An 18,945-nucleotide genomic window follows, 5' to 3' on the forward strand; every position below is an offset into this window, starting at 1 on the left:
GGAAGCCTCTATATGCCACGGGTACAGCCCTAAAAAGACAAAAAAAATTTAATGTTATTAAATGATGAAATATGTGCAGTTGCCAAATATTATTTCAAAACAGTCAAGGACATGGAAAAATGTTAACTCCTTTTCGAGAACAGTCCAAGTTTTGTTTAAACATGTGAGGGCAATTTGTAGCCAATTGCCTGGGTTCAAGTCTAGGAAGAGGTAGTAAGCTCTGCCACTTACTAGCTGGTTCATCTTGGACATGTCACTTGAGCTCTCTGTGACTCAGTTCCCTCACCGTTAAAGTGAGAGTCATAATATTTATTTCAAAGAATGAAGTACATTAAAATAGGTAAAAAGCAAATCAAAAGCATCCAGCATGAATATTAGCAATTGCCATCATCATCATTATTACATGTACACAGAAAAAGACTAAAAGGAATAACTCCAGACGTTTGGATGATAGTTATTTATTCTTTTTGGTGTTTTCCAAATTTTTAGCCATGAAATGTCAAACAGTTATTTTTTGTATTATAGTATAGTTGGTTTACAACATTCTGTCAATTTCTGCTGTACAGCAGAGCGACCCGATCATACATACATGATTCTTTCTTTATCTCCTATAATGTTCTGTCACAAGTGATGGGATAGAGTTCCCTGTGCTGTACAGTAAGACCTCATTGCTTATCCATTCTAAATGGAATAGTTTGCATCCGCTGACTCCAGACTCCCAGTCCATCTCACTGCCTCCCCCTCCCTGTGGGCAACCACAAGTCTCTTCTCAATGTCTGTGAGTCTCAAGGGGTTATTTTTTTTAGCTACAATAATAGATGACGTAAAGCATTAATGTACATTGGGGGCTCTAAAGGGCCATTCAAGAGAGACATCATTTATCAAACATCTAGTAGATGATCCTTCCTAGGGAGTAGAGTTCAAGGAAAGCAAGGAATGAAAATTTATAAAATTAACTTACTAGAGATCATGGGTAGAGGTAATCACATTGTTTTATCATTTGTTATTATCTCCAGGTCAAAACTGTAGGAAGCTTATTGACAGGTGGCAGTACTCAACTTGCTTTGCTGATGTCAACGTCACCCATCTTTGAAGATAATAAGGAATTTGTAACCTCAAGCATTGATCCCCTTATATATATTTGTAAATTGAGATAACTTTCATAGGGAGGTATCTCTTGAAATATTAATCTCATTATGAATGTACTTAACTCTTTGATCCAGAAATGTATTTCTAAACATACATTTTATTGATATTGCACATGTCAAAGGATTTTATCTGTTGAAGATGATTCTTTTCAAGATTATTTAAAAGTTGAAAAAAATGAGAATTAAGCTAATCCATCTATAAAGGCATTATATTATTAGATAATTAGGATAAAATCCAACAACGGTAATCCATATATATGTATAGAAGAATGTGTTGTTTTTGTTTTGTTTTATTTTATTTGTTGTCTTTTTAGGGCTGCAGCCATGGCATGTGGATGTTCCCAGGCTAGGGGTCTAATCGGAGCTGTAGCCACCGGCTTACGCCAGAGCCACAGCAACGCAGGATCCAAGCCGCGTCTGTGACCTACACCACGGCTCACGGCAATGCTAGATCCTTAACCCACTGAGCAAGGCCAGGGATTGAACCCGCAGCCTCATGGTTCCTAGTTGGATTCGTTAACCACTGCACCACAATGGGAACTCCTGTTGTTTATGTTTTAAAGTAGAAATATCTTCAAGATAAATTACGGAGTTAAAAAAAAACAAAAGAAAACAAACCATCTCCCACCTTCTAAATGTTCCAAACCTGCATTGTCTCACTCAACATGTAGCTTGTGAATTTTTTCTTTTTTTCTTCTTATGCCTTTCCTGCCGCATAAGGAAGTTCCCAGGCTTGGGGTTGAATTGGAGCTACAGCTCCCGGCCTACGCCACAGCCACAGCCACAGCCATGCCAGCTCCCAGCTGCGTTTGCAGCTTTGCAGCAACATGGGATCCTTAACCACATCCTCAAGGACAGTATGTCAGGTTCTTAACCTGAGCTACAATGAGAATTCCTAGCTTGCGAAATTTAAATTAAGTCAAGTGAAGGTCTGAGTGCAGTTCCTTAATCGCACCGGCCCATGCGTGTGCTCGTGGTTTCCTGTGTCGGGTGACTTTCCTGGTGGAGAGTGAAGATGGCAACATGCGCATCACCACAGACCGCTCCATCAGCTGGAACTGCCCTCTTGCCTCTGTTCTCAGCCCATTCCTAGCGCTTAAGAGAGATCTCCACATACTAAAAATCTTAAATAATAGCCTGTCTCAAAGAAGGGTCAAGGAGGCAAATCATCTGAACCAGAGTGGAGTGACCAGCTAGGGGTAGGGAGAGGGGACAGTTGTGGGGGTGATGAGGTGACATTGTACACATCAGAGGAAACAGGGCATTCCCAGCGACAGATCCTAAGTGTGGTGGTTCATTTGCCTGTTCTTCAAATGTGATGGCAATGATGAAGAACCAGTTTAGTTTGTTCTGAGAAAGAAGCAGCTGGGAGCATGATTGAACCATCAGCTCTTCACGGGCATTTGGTGATCAAGAGAGTAGCTGTTCTCCTTTCTCATGGAGACTGTGACCAAGCGTGTTGTTTCTTCTTAGCCTTAGGAAGGCTATTCAGACTCCAAAGGTTAAAAGCCACTGGACGTTGTTACAAACAGAGCCTGTAGGCTCTTTGTGATTCAGTGAATTTTTTAAAAACTGGATGGGAATTCCCACTGTGGCTCAGCAGTAACCAACCCGACTAGTATCCATGTGGATGCAGGTTCAATCTCTGGCCTCACTCAGTGGGTTAAGGATCTGGTATTGCCGTGAGCTGTGCTGTAGGTCACAGATGTGGCTCGGATCCGGCATTGCTGTGGCTGTGGTGTAGGACAGTGGCTACAGCTCTGATTCAACCCCCAGGCTGGGAACTTCCGTATGCTACATGTGTGGCCCTAAAAAGCAAAACAAACAAGCAAAAGTGTATGAAGTTCCTGCTATGGCACAGTGGGTTAAGAATCCAGCTGCGGTGGTATGGGCCAGGGGTTTGATACCCGGCCCAAGGCAGTGGGTTAAAGGATCCAGGGTTGCCTCAGCTGGTGGTTTGAATTCAATCCCTGGCCCAGAAATTTCCATATGCCACAAGTGCAGCCATTACAAAAAAGAAAAAAAAAAGTGGAACAGACTGATTTATTTTGTTGCTAAGCCCCTATGGAGGTGAGAATAGGTTTGTTGTTCCAGGAAAGGGAAAAGGGAGTAAAGTCTCTGCAGGTGTGGGCCCTGAGCCAGGCTGTTCACAGCCATCTTATTTTACCCCTTGGCACCCTGGCACATGAAGACACCAACGTGGCCACTATTAACCTCCTTTTCCTTAGAGAGCACCCCATGGCGTGGAGTAACAAAGACAACAGTGAGATTGACGAGCTTGTGGCAAAAGTAGGAAATGGGAAGATGGAAGTGAGCAGTGCCTAGTGGATAGGCCTAGCCCAGTGCCTGTTCTTAAGTGCTTACTTGAGGAATGAAGTTGAGGAATGGTCTTGCGTGCACTACCAGCTTCCTTGGGGCTACCTGTTCTGTTTGTGTCCATTTGCTCCATCTTTGATCCAACACATATTGGACACCTGCTAGGTGGCCAGCACCATGATGGGGTATAACTAAGCATGCCTATGGTTCCTTCCGTTTAATGACTCAGATCTATGGGAAGAGCCAAAGAGATAGCCAGTGTATCATTCATTTTTTTGTTCTAAGGTATATGCATGTGAGTATGGAGGAAGGAGGTGCAGATAGCGTAGAATGATTGGGTAAGCCTTCCCAAAGGGAATAAAGTGTGAGGTGGGTCTTGAAGTATAAGTAGGAGCTGACTAAATACACGGTATTATAGTACTTCTGGGCATGTCAGACAAAGGGTAGGTATATGCAAAGACATGGAGCGATTTCAGAGCATGCCATAGCTTGGGGAGTATGGAGTTGATGTGTCTGAAAGAAAGGCCTTCCTTCCTCTTCTGTGAGTGGTGTCCGGACTTTGCTCTGCTGACACTGAGATGGCTCTAGGCTTCAGGGGCTTTGGAGGGACTAACCAGTATGTAAGCCAGTAAAACAAACATACTGTGAAGCAAATTAATTGCTGTAATGAACAATACATTATCTGTCTGTCTCTCTCTCTCTTTTTTTTTTTGCTTTTTAGGGCTGCACCCTCGGCATGTGGAGGTTCCCAGGCTAGAGGTCGAGTTGGAGCGATAGCCGCCCGCCTACACCACAGCCACAGCAACGCCAGCCGGATCCAAGCTGTGTCTGCGACCTACACCACAGGTCACAGCAATGCGGGATCCTTAACCCACTGAGTGAGGCCAGGGATCGAACCTGCATTACTAGTCAGATTTGTTTCCGCTGAGCCATGATGGGAACTCCCACATTTTTGACTGCATATATGTGTACACACACACACACACACACACACACACACATATTTGCAACACATATATATGTGTGTGTATATATTTGTTTATACCAAATAGTGTTCTATGAATAGCAATAGTAACTTAATGCACGAAACTCAATGCTAAAATAGTAACAGTCCTGGGACCTGGTTTACTTCCCTGTGACACTTTAGGATCTAGACCTTCATTAAAGGCATAAGTGGCTTAAAGATCCACCAGTCTGCATTTTAAGTCCAAAAACACAGCAAGACTTTTATCCTAGGCTTACCCTAAGCACCATTCATCTGTTCTACCTTCCTTTCAGATAGCAACCCGTCTGATTTGATTTGCTTGTCTATTTATTTCTCTGAAGAACTCTGGGGAGGCAGTATGATAGAGCAGCAAGGACGTGGTTTTGTGCAATCAGATAAATCTATAATTAAATTCCATTCATACTGCTCCCTGGCAATTATGTGACCTAAAGTGAGTCATTTAATTTCACTAAACCTCAGTTTCCTCACCTCAGAAATGGAAAAAAATAAAATCAGCTCTACAGTGGGGATGCGACACTTAAATGCATTAAAGCCTGTGTCTCAGTTTCTCCCCCTTCTGTCTCCATCAAAACACACATGGTGACAAGGGATAAATTAAACAAGGCAGCACATTAAAGGTTGGAAATTTACTTAAGTGTGTGTCATTGATAAGGCTGTGATGTTATTTGAGAGACGTGAGTTCTATGCAGGCATCATTTTATGTTCTTGTACATTAGTGGTTGGTTTTTTCCTCTGTGAAGAAGGAGAGAAGACTGCGTCTCTGATGTAGGTCGGAGACAGTAAATTAAAAGCCACATACGGTATCAGCCACCGATAGGAGTCATCATCTTTTTTAGAGAGCTCTGTAGCTGTATCCTGAAATCCTGAAATGGTGTGGGTTGCTCTGCTAATAAGTGTCTAACGTTTATGGTTTGTACTTGTTCTTCCTAGTTGACCTGTTAGGCCTGTTAAATTGGCGTTCGAACTCCCAGAACATTAAACACAACTTAAAGAAGTTAATGGAGGTGGATGGAGGAGAGATTGTTAAGGTATGTTTATATCTTCTTAGGAACATAGCCAGCAAATCATAAGTTCAGTATGTTAAATTAAACCAATTGAGTGTAAACATAAGGCCTGTTATCTGCATTGGGACGCAAGGGTGCTGATTTTTCAGAAAAAGCTGTTTTTCTGCCTGTTCTGTTGACACCTAATTATCCCCAAATTTCTGTAGTATGGAGTTGAACCAAAAGCACCAAATAACCTCTCTGTTTTTCTTATCTTCAGTTTTTGCAAGATACGCTCGATGCACTTTTTAACATAATGATGGAAATGTCAGACAATGAAACATACGACTTCCTTGTGTTTGATGCACTGGTAAGCAGTTACACATATTAACTAGTGTTTATTCTTGCAACTGTGTAGTTTTCAGTATTTCACTATTACAATAATTGTGATGCATATCTTCTCGCATAAATACTTGTATACATCTGATGATTTCTTTAGGCTTAATTCCCAGCAGTAACACGGGGTACAATTGACTTATATTCAAGGCCTTTATTTCTTTGTTTCCTGTTAGGTCTTACTTCTCGATATGCTTTTTTGTTCTCATTAGGGAAAACGGGGTGTTTTATTACCTCTGAAATCAGAAATCACTTTAACTCACTTTAAAATTGTCTAGTCCTAAACCAAGAGATACCATTCACAAAGATGATTGTGGCTTGGTGTGTACGTGTATACTTGTGTGTTGATGCCCGGGAGACTGAATTTGCAAGTCCAAGATGACTCTTGGTCTCATTATGTATAACACACAACCCAGCAGACAGTTAAAAGTTTGTCGCACACAGTACTGAGACACGCAGCCCCTTCCACGAACTGAAATTTAACAAAGAAAAGGATGTCGGACTCTGGGAGAGTCAGAGGTGGCCGTGGAATGGGGGAAGTGGATGCCTCCAAACTCAGCATCACTTCCCGATCATTGGGGTTGCAGTTCAGTGCAGTTTTACCTGAATGTTGCAGCCAAGGTACCAGGAAGGTAAATTGCAGCTTCAGGTCACTCATCAGTTTGGAGGGACTGATAGACTCCTGAAAAGGTTAGGATGTTGATACTCAGGATGTGAGATAAAGAGAGACGTGCCTCCAGCTGTGATCACACCTGGGCAGGTTTATGGGCCAGAGAGACCATGGTGATGACTGTGGGTCAAGGGGTGGAGACAGAGCCCTGTGGGACAGAGCAATGGGCCTGTGTGGAAGTCCCAGGTGCCCCTCCCTTTGCTCTCTCCTGTCGCAGGGAGGTGCACAGTGGTTATTTGTAGCTTACGTGTCCAGTACTGATAAGAATTAACAGAGGAGCAGAACATTGAGAGAAGTTCTGTTATTAGGGGCCCTCACAATGTGCTGAGGGGCAGTATTTCATTAGCCGCATCCTCGGTTTAGTGTTCATTATTTCCATGGGAAACCCCTGTCTCCTGTGCCATTATCTTCCCAGATTTGGTGACCTGTGCACTGCCCCTTCTCTGAGACAGGTTCTGAGACTTGTACTGGCTTCCTCCTAGCATTTAGCCCTGTGGCCTGACACTTAAATGTCTCTCTGTTCACATTAAATAAAAAGAAACATGGAGTTCCCTTCGTGGTTTAGTGGAAACGAACCTGACTAGCATCCATGAGGATATAGGTTCGATCCCTGGCCTTGCTCAGTGGGTTAAGGATCTGGCGTTGCCATGAGCTGTGGTGTAGGTCGCAGATGCGGCTCAGATCTGACGTTGCTGTGGCTGTGGCATAGGCCAGCGGCGACAGCTCTGATTCAACCCCTAGCCTGGGAATCTCCATTTGCTGCGGGTGCAGACCTTAAAAAGACAATAATAAATAAATTAATTAATTAATTAAATTAAATTAAAAGAAACATGATGGGTTCCCATTGTGGCTCAGCAGCTTAAGAACCCGACTGGTATCCATAAGGATGTGGGTTGGATCCCCAGCCTCACTCAGTGGGTTAAGGATCCTGCGTTGCTGCAAGCTACCACGTAGGTCACAGATGCGGCTCGGATTCCGCGTTGCTATGGCTGCAGTGTAGACCTGTAGCTGCAGCTCCAGGTGGACCCCTAGCCTGGGAACTTCCATATGCTGCAGGTGCAGCCCTAAAAAGGTAGGGGTGGGAGGGCAGAGAATAAAAGAACCCTGAGACTTCACTTCGGCTCTGAGATAGTAATGTGGGAATGCTGCCGCCATGATGGAGAAGGAAAAGAGGGCCCCAGATGTTAGGTCCAGCTTATTGACAGAATGCCTGGGGTTGTGCTGTGCTGCTATTTATGTTTTTCACCCTTGGCAGGTGTTTATTATTTCACTGATAGGAGACATCAAGTTCCAGCATTTTAATCCAGTCCTGGAGACCTACATCTACAAACATTTCAGTGCCACTCTGGCCTATGTGTAAGTACCAGGCCTGGGAAGGACCTGTTGTTGGATGGTGGGTATGTGCTCCTGCAGCCGGGTTGCTGTGAAACCAAAAGGACGTGGGCTGGGCACCCCTAAGGGCAGAACCTGGTTCTCAGCTTCCTGCTGGAAAGCGGGAATCGTGGACGTGTTTTAGCCCTGGGAAAGGGGTTACATTCAGGTCCTGCCTCCTGGGAACTTAGGGAAGAGGTACAGCTATATTTCTGTAAGAATTCAGAGCCTGTGTAGGTGAGGCGTTGAAGCTGTTAGGAGCCCAGTCAAGGACCGACGACCCTATCCAGGATCATAGAGGATGGGTGTCAGTGGGATCAGCATGAGGCCCCAGTGGGATCAGATGGTGGGTTAAAGAGGACCAGGTCTGACAGAACCGAGGCTCATGCCCTCAACCCTATACCAAGAGTGCTTTGTGGGTTTTATTACCTAGAAGATATGAGATGATTGAATTTTTTTCCTTTTCATAAGAGGGAATGGTCTCCCTCTTTCCCATAGTGAAGCCTTCTTTCTGTCTTTGGTTTATGAGCCCCGGACTAAGGAAAGCGACTCATGTTTGCTCTGAGCTTCCCCCTGGGGGTGCTCAGCTCACCGTGGCCATGGATGCGGCCCATCACCACACCCGTTGCCTTCCGGTTTTATTGTGCACAGCAGCGTGATAGTGACAGGAACATAGTGGAGATGAGCGAAGATCTTTCTGATGGTGCCAGCTCATGCCAAGTGCTGCCAGCTGATCTATCAGGCATCCTGCTGACCTGCTCTGTCACTCAGATCACTGATCCCTTGTGTCCTTTTCTGAACGAAACAAGAAAGTTCTATGGAGTTCCCGTCGTGGCACAGTGGTTAACGAATCCGACTAGGAACCATGAGGTTGCGGGTTCGGTCCCTGCCCTTGCTCAGTGGGTTAACGATCCGGCGTTGCCGTGAGCTGTGGTGTAGGTTGCAGACGCGGCTCGGATCCCGCGTTGCTGTGGCTCTGGCGTAGGCTGGTGGCTACAGCTCCGATTCAACCCCTAGCCTGGGAACCTCCATATGCCGTGGGAGCGGCCCAAGAAATAGCAACAACAACAACAACAAAAAAAGACAAAAAAAAAAAAAAAAAAGAAAGTTCTCAGTTTTATTTGCATGAGGGTCCAGAAATGTAATAAAATGGAAGTGACATAGAAGAGATGTCTTGCAGCCTGGTCATCAAGTCACACAATGGGTATAATGCCCCTGGGTTGGGGAAGCGGCAGATACACCAGTGGTGGGGTTCTTTCCACCCAGTAATAGCCTTGCTTTCCAGATAGGCAATAGCTACTGGTGATGAAATCCTGTCACTGGGTCTTTATAACACAGAGCCAAACTGCAACACTCCAAGTGGTGTGTTTCTAGTAATCCAGATTTGTTTGCATGAATTGATCCATTCTGCATGATTCCTGTGGATTTTTCTTAATGCTAGGAAAACTCTGAGATGCCCAGGGGGAACGTTCAAAGTAGGAGCTCCCTTAAAAGTACGAGTTAGCCCAAGATTAAGACAGTGCCTCATCCAAAGACTTGGGAAAGACGCAAAGAACAACCTAAAATCCCAGGGCAGTTTTTTTCTGTTCAGATGCTCAGAACCACGGTGCTCCTCATCCTACAGTCAATGAAGTTCCCATCTGGCTCCAACTGATGGATCCCAGAGTCAGGGCAGATTGGAGGGAATTTTAGACTGCGTTAGGCAGACAATCCCTTCCTTACAGGAACATGTAAAAATAACTGTATAATGTACTAGAGATTAAAAGATCATCACAGTTCAAGTCCCTTGCCCACTCTCTTGGTCCTTTCAAAAAATCCTGCCAAGCAAAAGAAACCATCCCCTATTTCTAAGCAGAAAGGAAGCTCCAAACCTAGCCTGAGAAGGAGTTAATTTTCCCTATTCAGAGCGTATTGCAGAGGAGATAATTAACCATAGTTGTGACTTTTTCTCCAGGAGGCCAAATTCCCTTCTATATTGCACCCCACGGACGTTTTTCTCTTTCTCGCCCCTTTAAGGAAACTCTCCAAGGTACTGAACTATTACGTGGCGAATGCAGATGACTCCAGCAAGACAGAGTTGCTTTTTGCCGCCTTGAAAGCCTTAAAGTACTTGTTCCGATTCATCATCCAATCCAGAGTGCTCTACTTGAGGTAATGGTGACTGGACTACGGTGTTGATGCGCCCAGCCTCCTTCCATGTATTCTTCCTTAATCCTCATGCTCAGTTCAGCTCTGTGACCTGTTGGGTCATGGTACTACCAAATTTCAGAACTTCAGGGCTGATGACGGAGATGAGCTCTGAAACCATTAGAGGGAGTTCCCATCATGGCGCAGCAGAAACGAATCTGACTAGGAACCGTGAGGTTGTGCGTTCCATCCCTGGCCTTGCTCAGTGGGTTAAGGATCCGGCCTTGCTGTGAGCTGTGGTGTAGGCCAGCAGATGTGGTTTGGATCCTGCATTGCTGTAGTTGTAGTGTAGGCCAGCAGCTGTAGCTCCAGTTAAACCCCTATCATGGGAACTTCCATACGCCATGGGTGCGGCCCTAAAAAACAACAACAAAAAAAACACCCAAAAATCATTGGAGGAGGTCTGTGTGGAGTCCTTTGAGATCAGCAGAATTTTTAGGACAGGAATCACAGCAGGACTTCAGATTGCAGGTGGCTACAATGTACCCCTTGCTGAAAGCCTATGTTGGTGACAATAGCTGTAAGAAGTCAGGTTCCTGTGGCAAGACTAATTTATACACAAGGGGCTTTATGATGATGTTGGGTGTACAAATCTAGGATCTTGAGCTGTTGTTGGTAGTAAATGGAGAACAGTGGCAATTGTTTGGGGGAGAAGTTTCTTGCAGTGTGTGTTTCTTTGTTGCCACCATGTTTAGGTACCTGGTGAAATTAAGCCCCAGAGGTATGGTAATTCCCAATTTAGATTCTTAGAATAACCATTCCCTAAAAAAACCACAGAAATTGGGGTTTCCCATTGTGGCACAGTGGAAACGAATCCAACTAGTATCCATGAGGATGCAGGTTTGATCCCAGGCCTTGCTCAGTGGGTTAAGGATCCGGCATTGCCATGAGCTGTGGTGTAGGTCACAGATGTGGCTCGGATCTTGTGTTGCTGTGATTGTGGTGTAGGGCAGCAGCTGCAGCTTCTATTCGACCCTTAATTTGGGAACTTCCATATGCTGTGAGTGCAGCCCTAAAAAGACCAAAAAAATTTTTTTAAAGCAAAAAACAACAAAAATCAAGAATAAGGAAAACAATAAAGGTAAAATCATAAGCGCAAAAAGTTAGTTGGGCGTGGGTAGAAAAGAAGTACCAACAAAAAGAGCAAACTGTACTTTCAAAAGATTTGACGGTGTGAAAGGAATGAGAAAAACAGAACGGTAACTTGAGGGGGCAGCAGGATCGAAGCAATATTTTTTTGCAGGTGTGAACTCTTGAGTATTTTTGTAGGTTGAAGAAAGAAAATGAAGATATTCAGGAAGCCAGGTTCTGGGGAAGGAGGGAGGAATTGGAATAGAGGGCATTCACTTCAGAGAACGGGGCGGATACTTCATTACTGACATGAATGAGAAGGGGAGACAGGAGAAAATAGTGGGTAAATCTGAGTCGAGGTGTAGGAATATCAACATCACTCATCCTGCATGTGCATTGAAGGTGACTTGGTGTTAGAATCGATCAAGAATTCAAGGGCTGGTGCAGTGATGAGAGCGGCAGAGCCAATAAACAAGGGAATGGGAGTTAATGCTGTAGGAGCCAATACTAGAGAAGGGAGTAAAAGTTAGACATGAGTGATGTCTTTCTGACCGTAAAACATGTCAGACCCAGAAAGCATCACATCCAGGTTTGGTGTGCTATTTGCCAAGACTCGGAATTTTGAAAAGTGAACAGGAAGATCAAGGAGTTCTGTTTGGCGGTATGTTAATTTTGAGGTATTTTGTGAATTAAATTGCAAATAAAGTTCTTTTCTTGTTCTGCCAAATGGATGAACTGAGAATCATCTATAACCCTCTGAATAAGTTTCTCAACATATCGTTGAAGGTCTGCATGAATGTAGGAGACCAATGCGAACATGTGTATGCATGTATGTAGGTATGTATGTGAGGATGTGCATAAAATTCTAAGTTCACGTCATCCTTACTCTTGACCAGTTGGTGTAAAATTGCCTCCCAGTTTAAATGCAGTTGACCTACAATTTGGGACCTTTAATGTTTCCGAGAAATGGACCAAAGACCTTCTGGTTTCTACTTTATGAGAATGAACCAACTTTTCAGTTGATGGACAAGTCTTGAGGACAAGCAGAGTGCTTTGGTCAAGCATGGACAGTAAAGACCAGGCTGTCCTGTGTCCAGGGAGGGCCCTGTCGTAGGGCAGATCAACACCAGCAGGGCCAGTTCAGTGGATAGAAAGATGCTCACCGGGCTTGCAGGGCTACTGGGATGGGTTCAGAACATTTCTGGGCTGAGGAGCTTCTCTCCCCATTGTTGGAAATGTCAGGTTGGATGATCAAGGCTTGATGCGATCAAGAATTCAAGGGCTGGGAGTTCCCGTCGTGGCGCAGTGGTTAACGAATCCGACTAGGAACCATGAGGTTGCGGGTTCGGTCCCTGCCCTTGCTCAGTGGGTTAACGATCCGGCGTTGCCGTGAGCTGTGGTGTAGGTTGCAGACGCGGCTCGGATCCTGCATTGCTGTGGCTCTGGCGTAGGCCGGTGGCTACAGCTCCGATTCAACCCCTAGCCTGGGAACCTCCATATGCCGCGGGAGCGGCCCAAGAAATAGCAACAACAACAACAACAACAAAAGACAAAAGACAAAAAAAAAAAAAAAAAAAGAGAATTCAAGGGCTGAATGAAGGAGATGATGAGAAGGAGTGATTCAAGTGGCAGAGTGATTGGAGAGTGAGGCCTGGTGGCCTCGCAGTTAAGGATTTGGCGTTGAGTTGGAGCCCTAGCCAGGGGAACTTCCTCATGCCCTCAGCATGCCCCACCCTCACCACCCCCCAAAAAAGAGGCGAGTGAAGAAGGAGAGAGGGAGGAGATTTGAAAATTGCTTGTGGGGGAGATGGGGGTGCTCCCTGACAGGACCTGGCTTTCCCAGTCTCCTTGGAGTGGCTGGACAGAGTTGCAGCTTTTATAAAATGTGTTTGTGTGTGTGTGTGTGTGTGTGTGTGTGTGTGTGTGTGTGTGTGTGTTGTTTAAAGAGGGTGGTGAGGCCATACCATGATGACAAGGGAAGGTCCTCACTACTCATGGCCCAGATAGGATGTGGCAAGGATGAGGTGTTAGGGAAGTTAGCTGCTTGGGGGCGGTGGTTAGGGGAGTCCTCTGCTTATTGGACATTCCACTAATAGGCTGAGGAAGGCGGGCTTGCAAGCAGGACTCATCGGCCACCTGAGGCAAAGCAGCTTCCTGCTGTTCCCCATTTTGCACTGGAAATGCCCGCGAGCCACTGGGATGCAGGACATCACTAAGAATGGACCAGTGGGGGAGCTCTGTTGCGGGACTTCACATACAAATCACTCCCCTCCTCGAGCTGCCGTCTTGGCACCGTGGAAACGTATCTGACGAGGAACCATGAGGTTTCGGGTTCAATTCCTGACCTCGCTCAGTGGGTTAAGGATCTGGTGTTGCCGTGAGCTGTGGTGTATGGTGCAGCTCAGATCTGGTGTTGCTGTGGCTGTGGCGTAGGCCGGCAGCTGTAGCTCCCATTTGACCCTCCACTGTAGCCTGGGAACCTCCACATGCCGCTAGCGTGGCCCTAAAAAGCAAAAAAAAAAAAAAAACCCAAATTAAAAAAAAATCACTCCCTTCCTCTTGTCCAACTAGTGATAGTGTCCCAGCTGCCAGGCCCCTCCCTGAGCCACCTTGGAGCACCTGTGACAACTTTTTGCTCGGTGCGAAGTGGTGACCGGTGAGGCCTGGGCCTCCCACATTGTTTAGCCAACAGATCTATTTGCACATTTCTTTTAAAGACGGAAAATCTGACCGCTTTCTCTTCTTTCTTTTAAGATTTTATGGCCAGAGCGAAGATGGAGATGAATTTAGTAACTCAATCCGCCAGTTATTTCTTGCTTTCAATACACTGATGGACAGGCCTCTGGAGGAAGCTGTCAAGATCAAGGTCAGCTGGGGTAACTCTTCCTGCCATCTCTGTTCCTGGGACAACATAGAACTGGCCATGATAGGGGATTAAAAAACGAATCCTAGTTCGTGGAAAGCATGTTAATTTTAGAATGGCTCATAGAAAGTAAAGGGAGGATAGAGCTCCCACTCTGGTGCCGTGCGTTAAGAATATAACTGCAGTGGCTCAAGTTGCTGTTGAGGCACAGGTTCGATCCCTGGCCCAGCAAAGTGTGTTAAACAATTTGGCATTGCTGTAGCTGCAGCTTGGATTCAGTCCCTAGCCTGGGAACTTCCATATGCCATGGGTGTGGCCATTAAAAAAAAAAAAAAAGAAGAGGAAGTTCTCTTTGTGGCTCAGTGGTTTGAGAACCCAATATCCATGAGGATGCAGGTTTGATCTCTGGCCTCGCTCAGTGGGTTAAGGATCTGACATCGCCACATAGTCACAGATGCAGACTGGATCCACTGTTGCTGTGGCCTAGGCGTAGGCCAGCAGCTGTAGCTCTGATTTGACCCTTAGCCTGGGAACTTCCCTATGCTGCAGATGTTCTAAAAAAGAGAGAAAATAAAGGGAGGTCTACTGGTTAAGGACTCAGTATTGTCACTGCTGTGGCCTGGGTTCGACCCCTATCAGTTTGCCAAAGACAAGCTCTCCTTTTATACATCCTTGATCTTTTTTGTGGCCCCTGGGAATTGAGCCAGCTGGTCCAGATGACCTTACAGGCAGTAGGTTTTAATCGTAGGTCTCCCGTTCTTACCAGAAGCCCAAAGTGGCCATCGTCTTTATTATTATCAATTTTGGGAATGTAAACTATGGGAACCCAAAAGACTCAAATTTGAACTTTATTTTTTGCTCTCTCTGGCAACTTTGTGAAGAAAATATCAAGAGTTTAACTGCCTCATCATTGTGAGAGTGTCTGGGTCCAGCTCTCTGTTTAAGATCCCAGCATCAGTCATTTCTTCCTGGGATCAAGCAGGAAATTGGCCTTGTGTTTTTCTTGCAGGGGGCAGCCTTGAAGTACCTTCCTAGCATCATTAATGATGTCAAACTTGTGTTTGATCCTGTGGAGCTCAGGTAAGTAGCCAAAACCATTTGACTTTAATAGTGGAACAGGACTTCCTCTTGGGGCTCAGCAGGTTAAGGAACCAGCATGGTTTCCGTAAGGATCTGGGTTTGATCTCTAGCCTTGCTCAGTGGGTTAAGGATCCGGCATTGCTGCAAGGGTTGCAGATGCAGCTCAGATCCAGGGTTGCCAGGCTTTGGTGTAGGCCAGCAGCCCCAGCTCCGATTTGACCCTTAGCCCAAGAACTTCCATATGCTGCAGGTGCAGCTGTAAAAAGAAAAATAAAGAGAGAAACAACTTTCTTGCTTGGCCTGGGCTAAGGCTGCTGTGCACTTTGTGATTCTTCTGACGTGTTTTGAGTGAACAAGTTTTTGTGTTCAGTTCTGTGAAAGATACAAAAGAAGACACAAAGCCGACCCCTGAGAGAGGTTTGCACCTTCTCCAGGGAAACAAGATATGTAGACATAAAATTAATTACAAAAAAAAAATGTATATAATAAGCTTCCAGCCCTGTACCTAAGTCCGAGTCAGACATGCAAAGCCAGGTGGTGAATGACACTCGGGTGGAGTTAGCCAGAAGAGGATTTTGCAGAAATTGAGTGAGAAGGCATGTCTGCAAAGCAGCCGCAGGTCTGCAAAGCAGCCACCGACCTGACTATGCTTTGGCAGTTTAGACAGACTCAGCTCCCCAGCGGAGCCCTGGGGTGAGCACAGAATACAGCCTCTCCTTTGCTTCCTAGAGACAGACTCCTTAGCATCATTAATGATCTCCTGGTCTTTGGGGAGAGAATTCCAGGTAGACCTCTCGAGACCCAAATACTCTCACAGTAGAGCAGACGAGTGTACTGCTCCCTTCATCCTGGCAGAGGGAAAACACTAACTGCCGGGCTTTGTCTTCCAGTGAGCTCTTCTGCAAGTTCATCCTGAGCATCCCTGACAACCAGTTAGTTCGGCAGAAGCTGAACTGCATGGCTAAGATAGTAGAGAGCAATCTTTTCCGGCAGTCAGGTGAGTAGCCACCCAAAACCGGAGCTTATGGAAATTCCTATCTTGCTGCTTCTTCAGCCACTGCTGCCTTTTTTTATAATGTCAGTTATGTCCTTGCTAGTCGTTTGTTGGTCCTTAAAGACTTCCTGTGAAACTGGTTTTCAGGGGAAGGTGAAATCAGTTCAGTCTTTCCCATAGTTCCTAAAAGAGCAGAATCATGCATGCTTTAATCTTTAATTGAAACAATCCAGTGTTTCATTAGAGACTTTGCCCCAGAAGGGAACAGGCAAGCAGGAAAGATGGTCCTTTTAAACAAATGCCTCTTCTTTGACCTAGACTTAAAGAGTATAACCTCAGCAACCAGGGGCCAAGGCTGTGATGCAGTGATTCAACGGGGCAGTGGGGCAGTGATAGAGTGATGCAGTGATGTAGTAATGCAGTGGGGTAGCAATGCAATGGGACACTGATGTAGTGATGCAGTGGGGCAGTGATGGGCTACACGCCATTTGCCCTGGCTCAGCAGGGCACATCCCTTCTCAACTCCACTCCCAGACATGTCTAATCAGTGGCTAAAAATTGACCATGATGGGAGTATGTACACCTGTGAAATTGACAAGCACTATAAGTCAGAGAGGTTTTACAGGGAAGCTCTGGGGGAGCCAGGTTACCATCACACTGCTAGCAGCAGAGAGGGGAAATGTAACTAGAGTAACTAGAGTCCAGCATGTGGCCATCAGGTGTAAATTGTTGTGATCCTGTCCCAAGGGCAGTCTCATACCCTGTCTTTCTTCCACAAATCCAAGACTTGCTAGGATGGGGCAGCTATGGGAGCTTCAAAAGAAGGGAGGGAGTCACAGAGGGTGACTCACGCTGTGTGTATTGGCTGGAGGGTCTGAGGACCAGCAGGATGCCTCAGAAATAGGAAAAGTTGGAATTCCCACTGTGGCTCAGTGATTAACAAACCCTACTAGCATCATGAGGATGCGGGTTTGATCCCTGGCCTTGCCCAGTGGGTTGGGGATCTGGCGTTGCTGTGAGCTGTGGTGTAGGTTGCAGATGCGGCTCGGATTCCGCGTTGCGGTGGCTGTGGCCGTGGCCTGCAGCTGCAGCTCTGATTGGACCCCTAGCCTGGTAACCTCCATATGCTGCTGGTGTGGCCACAGAAAGACAAAAAGACCAAGAAAAAAAAGAAAAAGTCGAGTGGGTTGTTACTGGGAGAACCCTCCTGGCCTTGTCCCCGGCTAGTTATGTAACTTGGGACAAGTGTGAGACCTTCCCTAAGTCTCAGCTTCTGTTTCTATGCAAGAATGGACTTGAACTAGATCAAATCAGCACCATCTTTTGCCCCTGATATTTTCTGAGCCTATGACCTTGTGTTTAGACATTTCTCTCCTGCCAAGGAAACAGTCAGCAGGCATGTGGAAAGGTAGCGAGTGCTCATAAGTAGAAAACCTAGTATTCGTCAACCTCTTACTAACCTCTGGTGATAACCTCTGCCTCCAAGGATGGAGAAAGTAAATGAGACAATCAAGATGAGACATTTGAGCAGAAGAGCAAGGATGCACTGCATGGTTCTAATGGAGAAAGTGTTATCACTGTTCACAATAATTTCTGTTAGTAGCCAGAATATCTGGACTTAGCAGAATAATGTTTTACTATCCTGAAGATCCCAGAAGGAAGGCAGAATAGAAAGATGATAGCTTTCATTATGAATTCCCTGTGCCTGCAGTAGCTTGAGCAGAATGTTTCTGAAATCATGGAAATGTGCTGGTGAAAGTCAGTATTTATAGGGATTTTCGAGTACACTTTCTCATGAGATGGAAATTTTCAAAAAAAATTAAAAGTATATAGCTCGCTTAATTTATTACTTTCATGTGACTTAGCTTACAAATATAAGGTTAGCTTTTTTTTCCCCCAGAGCTAAGGAGATTGTTCAATACCATAAACATTTGGGTACATGTACTCATGATAGGTGGGATTTTCTTTTTTCATTTTATTTTATTGAAGTGTAGTAGATTTACAATGTTGTGTTAATGTCTGCTGGAGAGCCAAGTGATAGATGTATTCTATTTCATATTCTTTTCCATGATGGTTTATCACAGGATATTGAATATAGGTCCCTGTGCTATACAATAGGACATTGTTGTTTTCTGCATGTTTAAGATCAAGTTGCAGGGGTGACGTTCCATGCCCAAAAGTGTGCTTTGCAGTAGCCTGGAGGATCCGCAGCAGCATTGAGTCCAGAGCTGGGAGCTGCAGGAACATGCAGAGCAGCTGCAAGAATGAGCCGGGCAGTTCCGGTGCTCCTGCAGCTGATGAGGAGGTTCATGTTTTCTCCCTTAGAGTGCAGAGATGTGCTGCTGCCCCTGCTGATAGACCAGCTCAGCGGCCAGTTAGACGACAACTCCAGCAAGCCTGACCATGAGGCCAGCTCGCAGCTTCTGAGCTACATCCTGGAAGTGCTGGACAGGAAGGATGTGGTGAGTCAAATAGTGACTGATGTAGAGCACAGAGCACAATCATCCCGTAACCTAGGACAGAAAGGACCACACAGCCCTCCTGGTCCTGGGCAGTTTAGAACCAGGGTGCTGGATGCGCCTATGTTAGAGGTGTTTAAAGAGGCTTTTCCTGGCTAGAACCTGCTAAAGATCTAGATCCAGGGAGGTCTGCGGTCCACCCTCTTCTGGGGCTGATTTCCACGGCTGCCCAGTTTGCCCATCGTTGAGATCCCTGTGAGAACTTTTCAGAACTGGAGCTGGGTTTACACTTGTTATGGAAGAACCTCTACCCTCTTCCACCTCTGGAAGCTGACAGCCCTCTTGGAGATACTCCTGAGCTTCTGAGAAGTTCTTTTTTTTTTCCTGTCTTTTTTAGGGCC

General features: G+C 45.6%; 1 protein-coding gene across 2 annotated transcripts in view; it reads left to right on the forward strand.

Annotated features, from left to right (window-relative positions):
* DOCK5 (dedicator of cytokinesis 5) overlaps positions 1–18,945 on the forward strand; it is a 238,966-nt gene that overhangs the window by 146,079 nt on the left and 73,942 nt on the right. For both annotated transcript variants that reach the window (XM_084997723.1, XM_084997722.1), the window contains exons 19-26: positions 5,401–5,498; positions 5,734–5,823; positions 7,775–7,875; positions 9,907–10,041; positions 13,903–14,014; positions 15,021–15,091; positions 15,982–16,088; positions 18,411–18,547. In XM_084997723.1, coding sequence (XP_084853849.1) covers positions 5,401–5,498; positions 5,734–5,823; positions 7,775–7,875; positions 9,907–10,041; positions 13,903–14,014; positions 15,021–15,091; positions 15,982–16,088; positions 18,411–18,547 — 851 coding nt within the window. The remainder of the gene's footprint in view (positions 1–5,400; positions 5,499–5,733; positions 5,824–7,774; positions 7,876–9,906; positions 10,042–13,902; positions 14,015–15,020; positions 15,092–15,981; positions 16,089–18,410; positions 18,548–18,945) is intronic.

This window comes from Sus scrofa, chromosome 14, assembly GCF_054392235.1.
Source record: "Sus scrofa isolate SSC_HxYL_T2T_F1_AM1 chromosome 14, Sscrofa_HxYL_maternal_Yorkshire_Landrace_v2.0, whole genome shotgun sequence".
NCBI lineage: Eukaryota > Metazoa > Chordata > Mammalia > Artiodactyla > Suidae > Sus > Sus scrofa.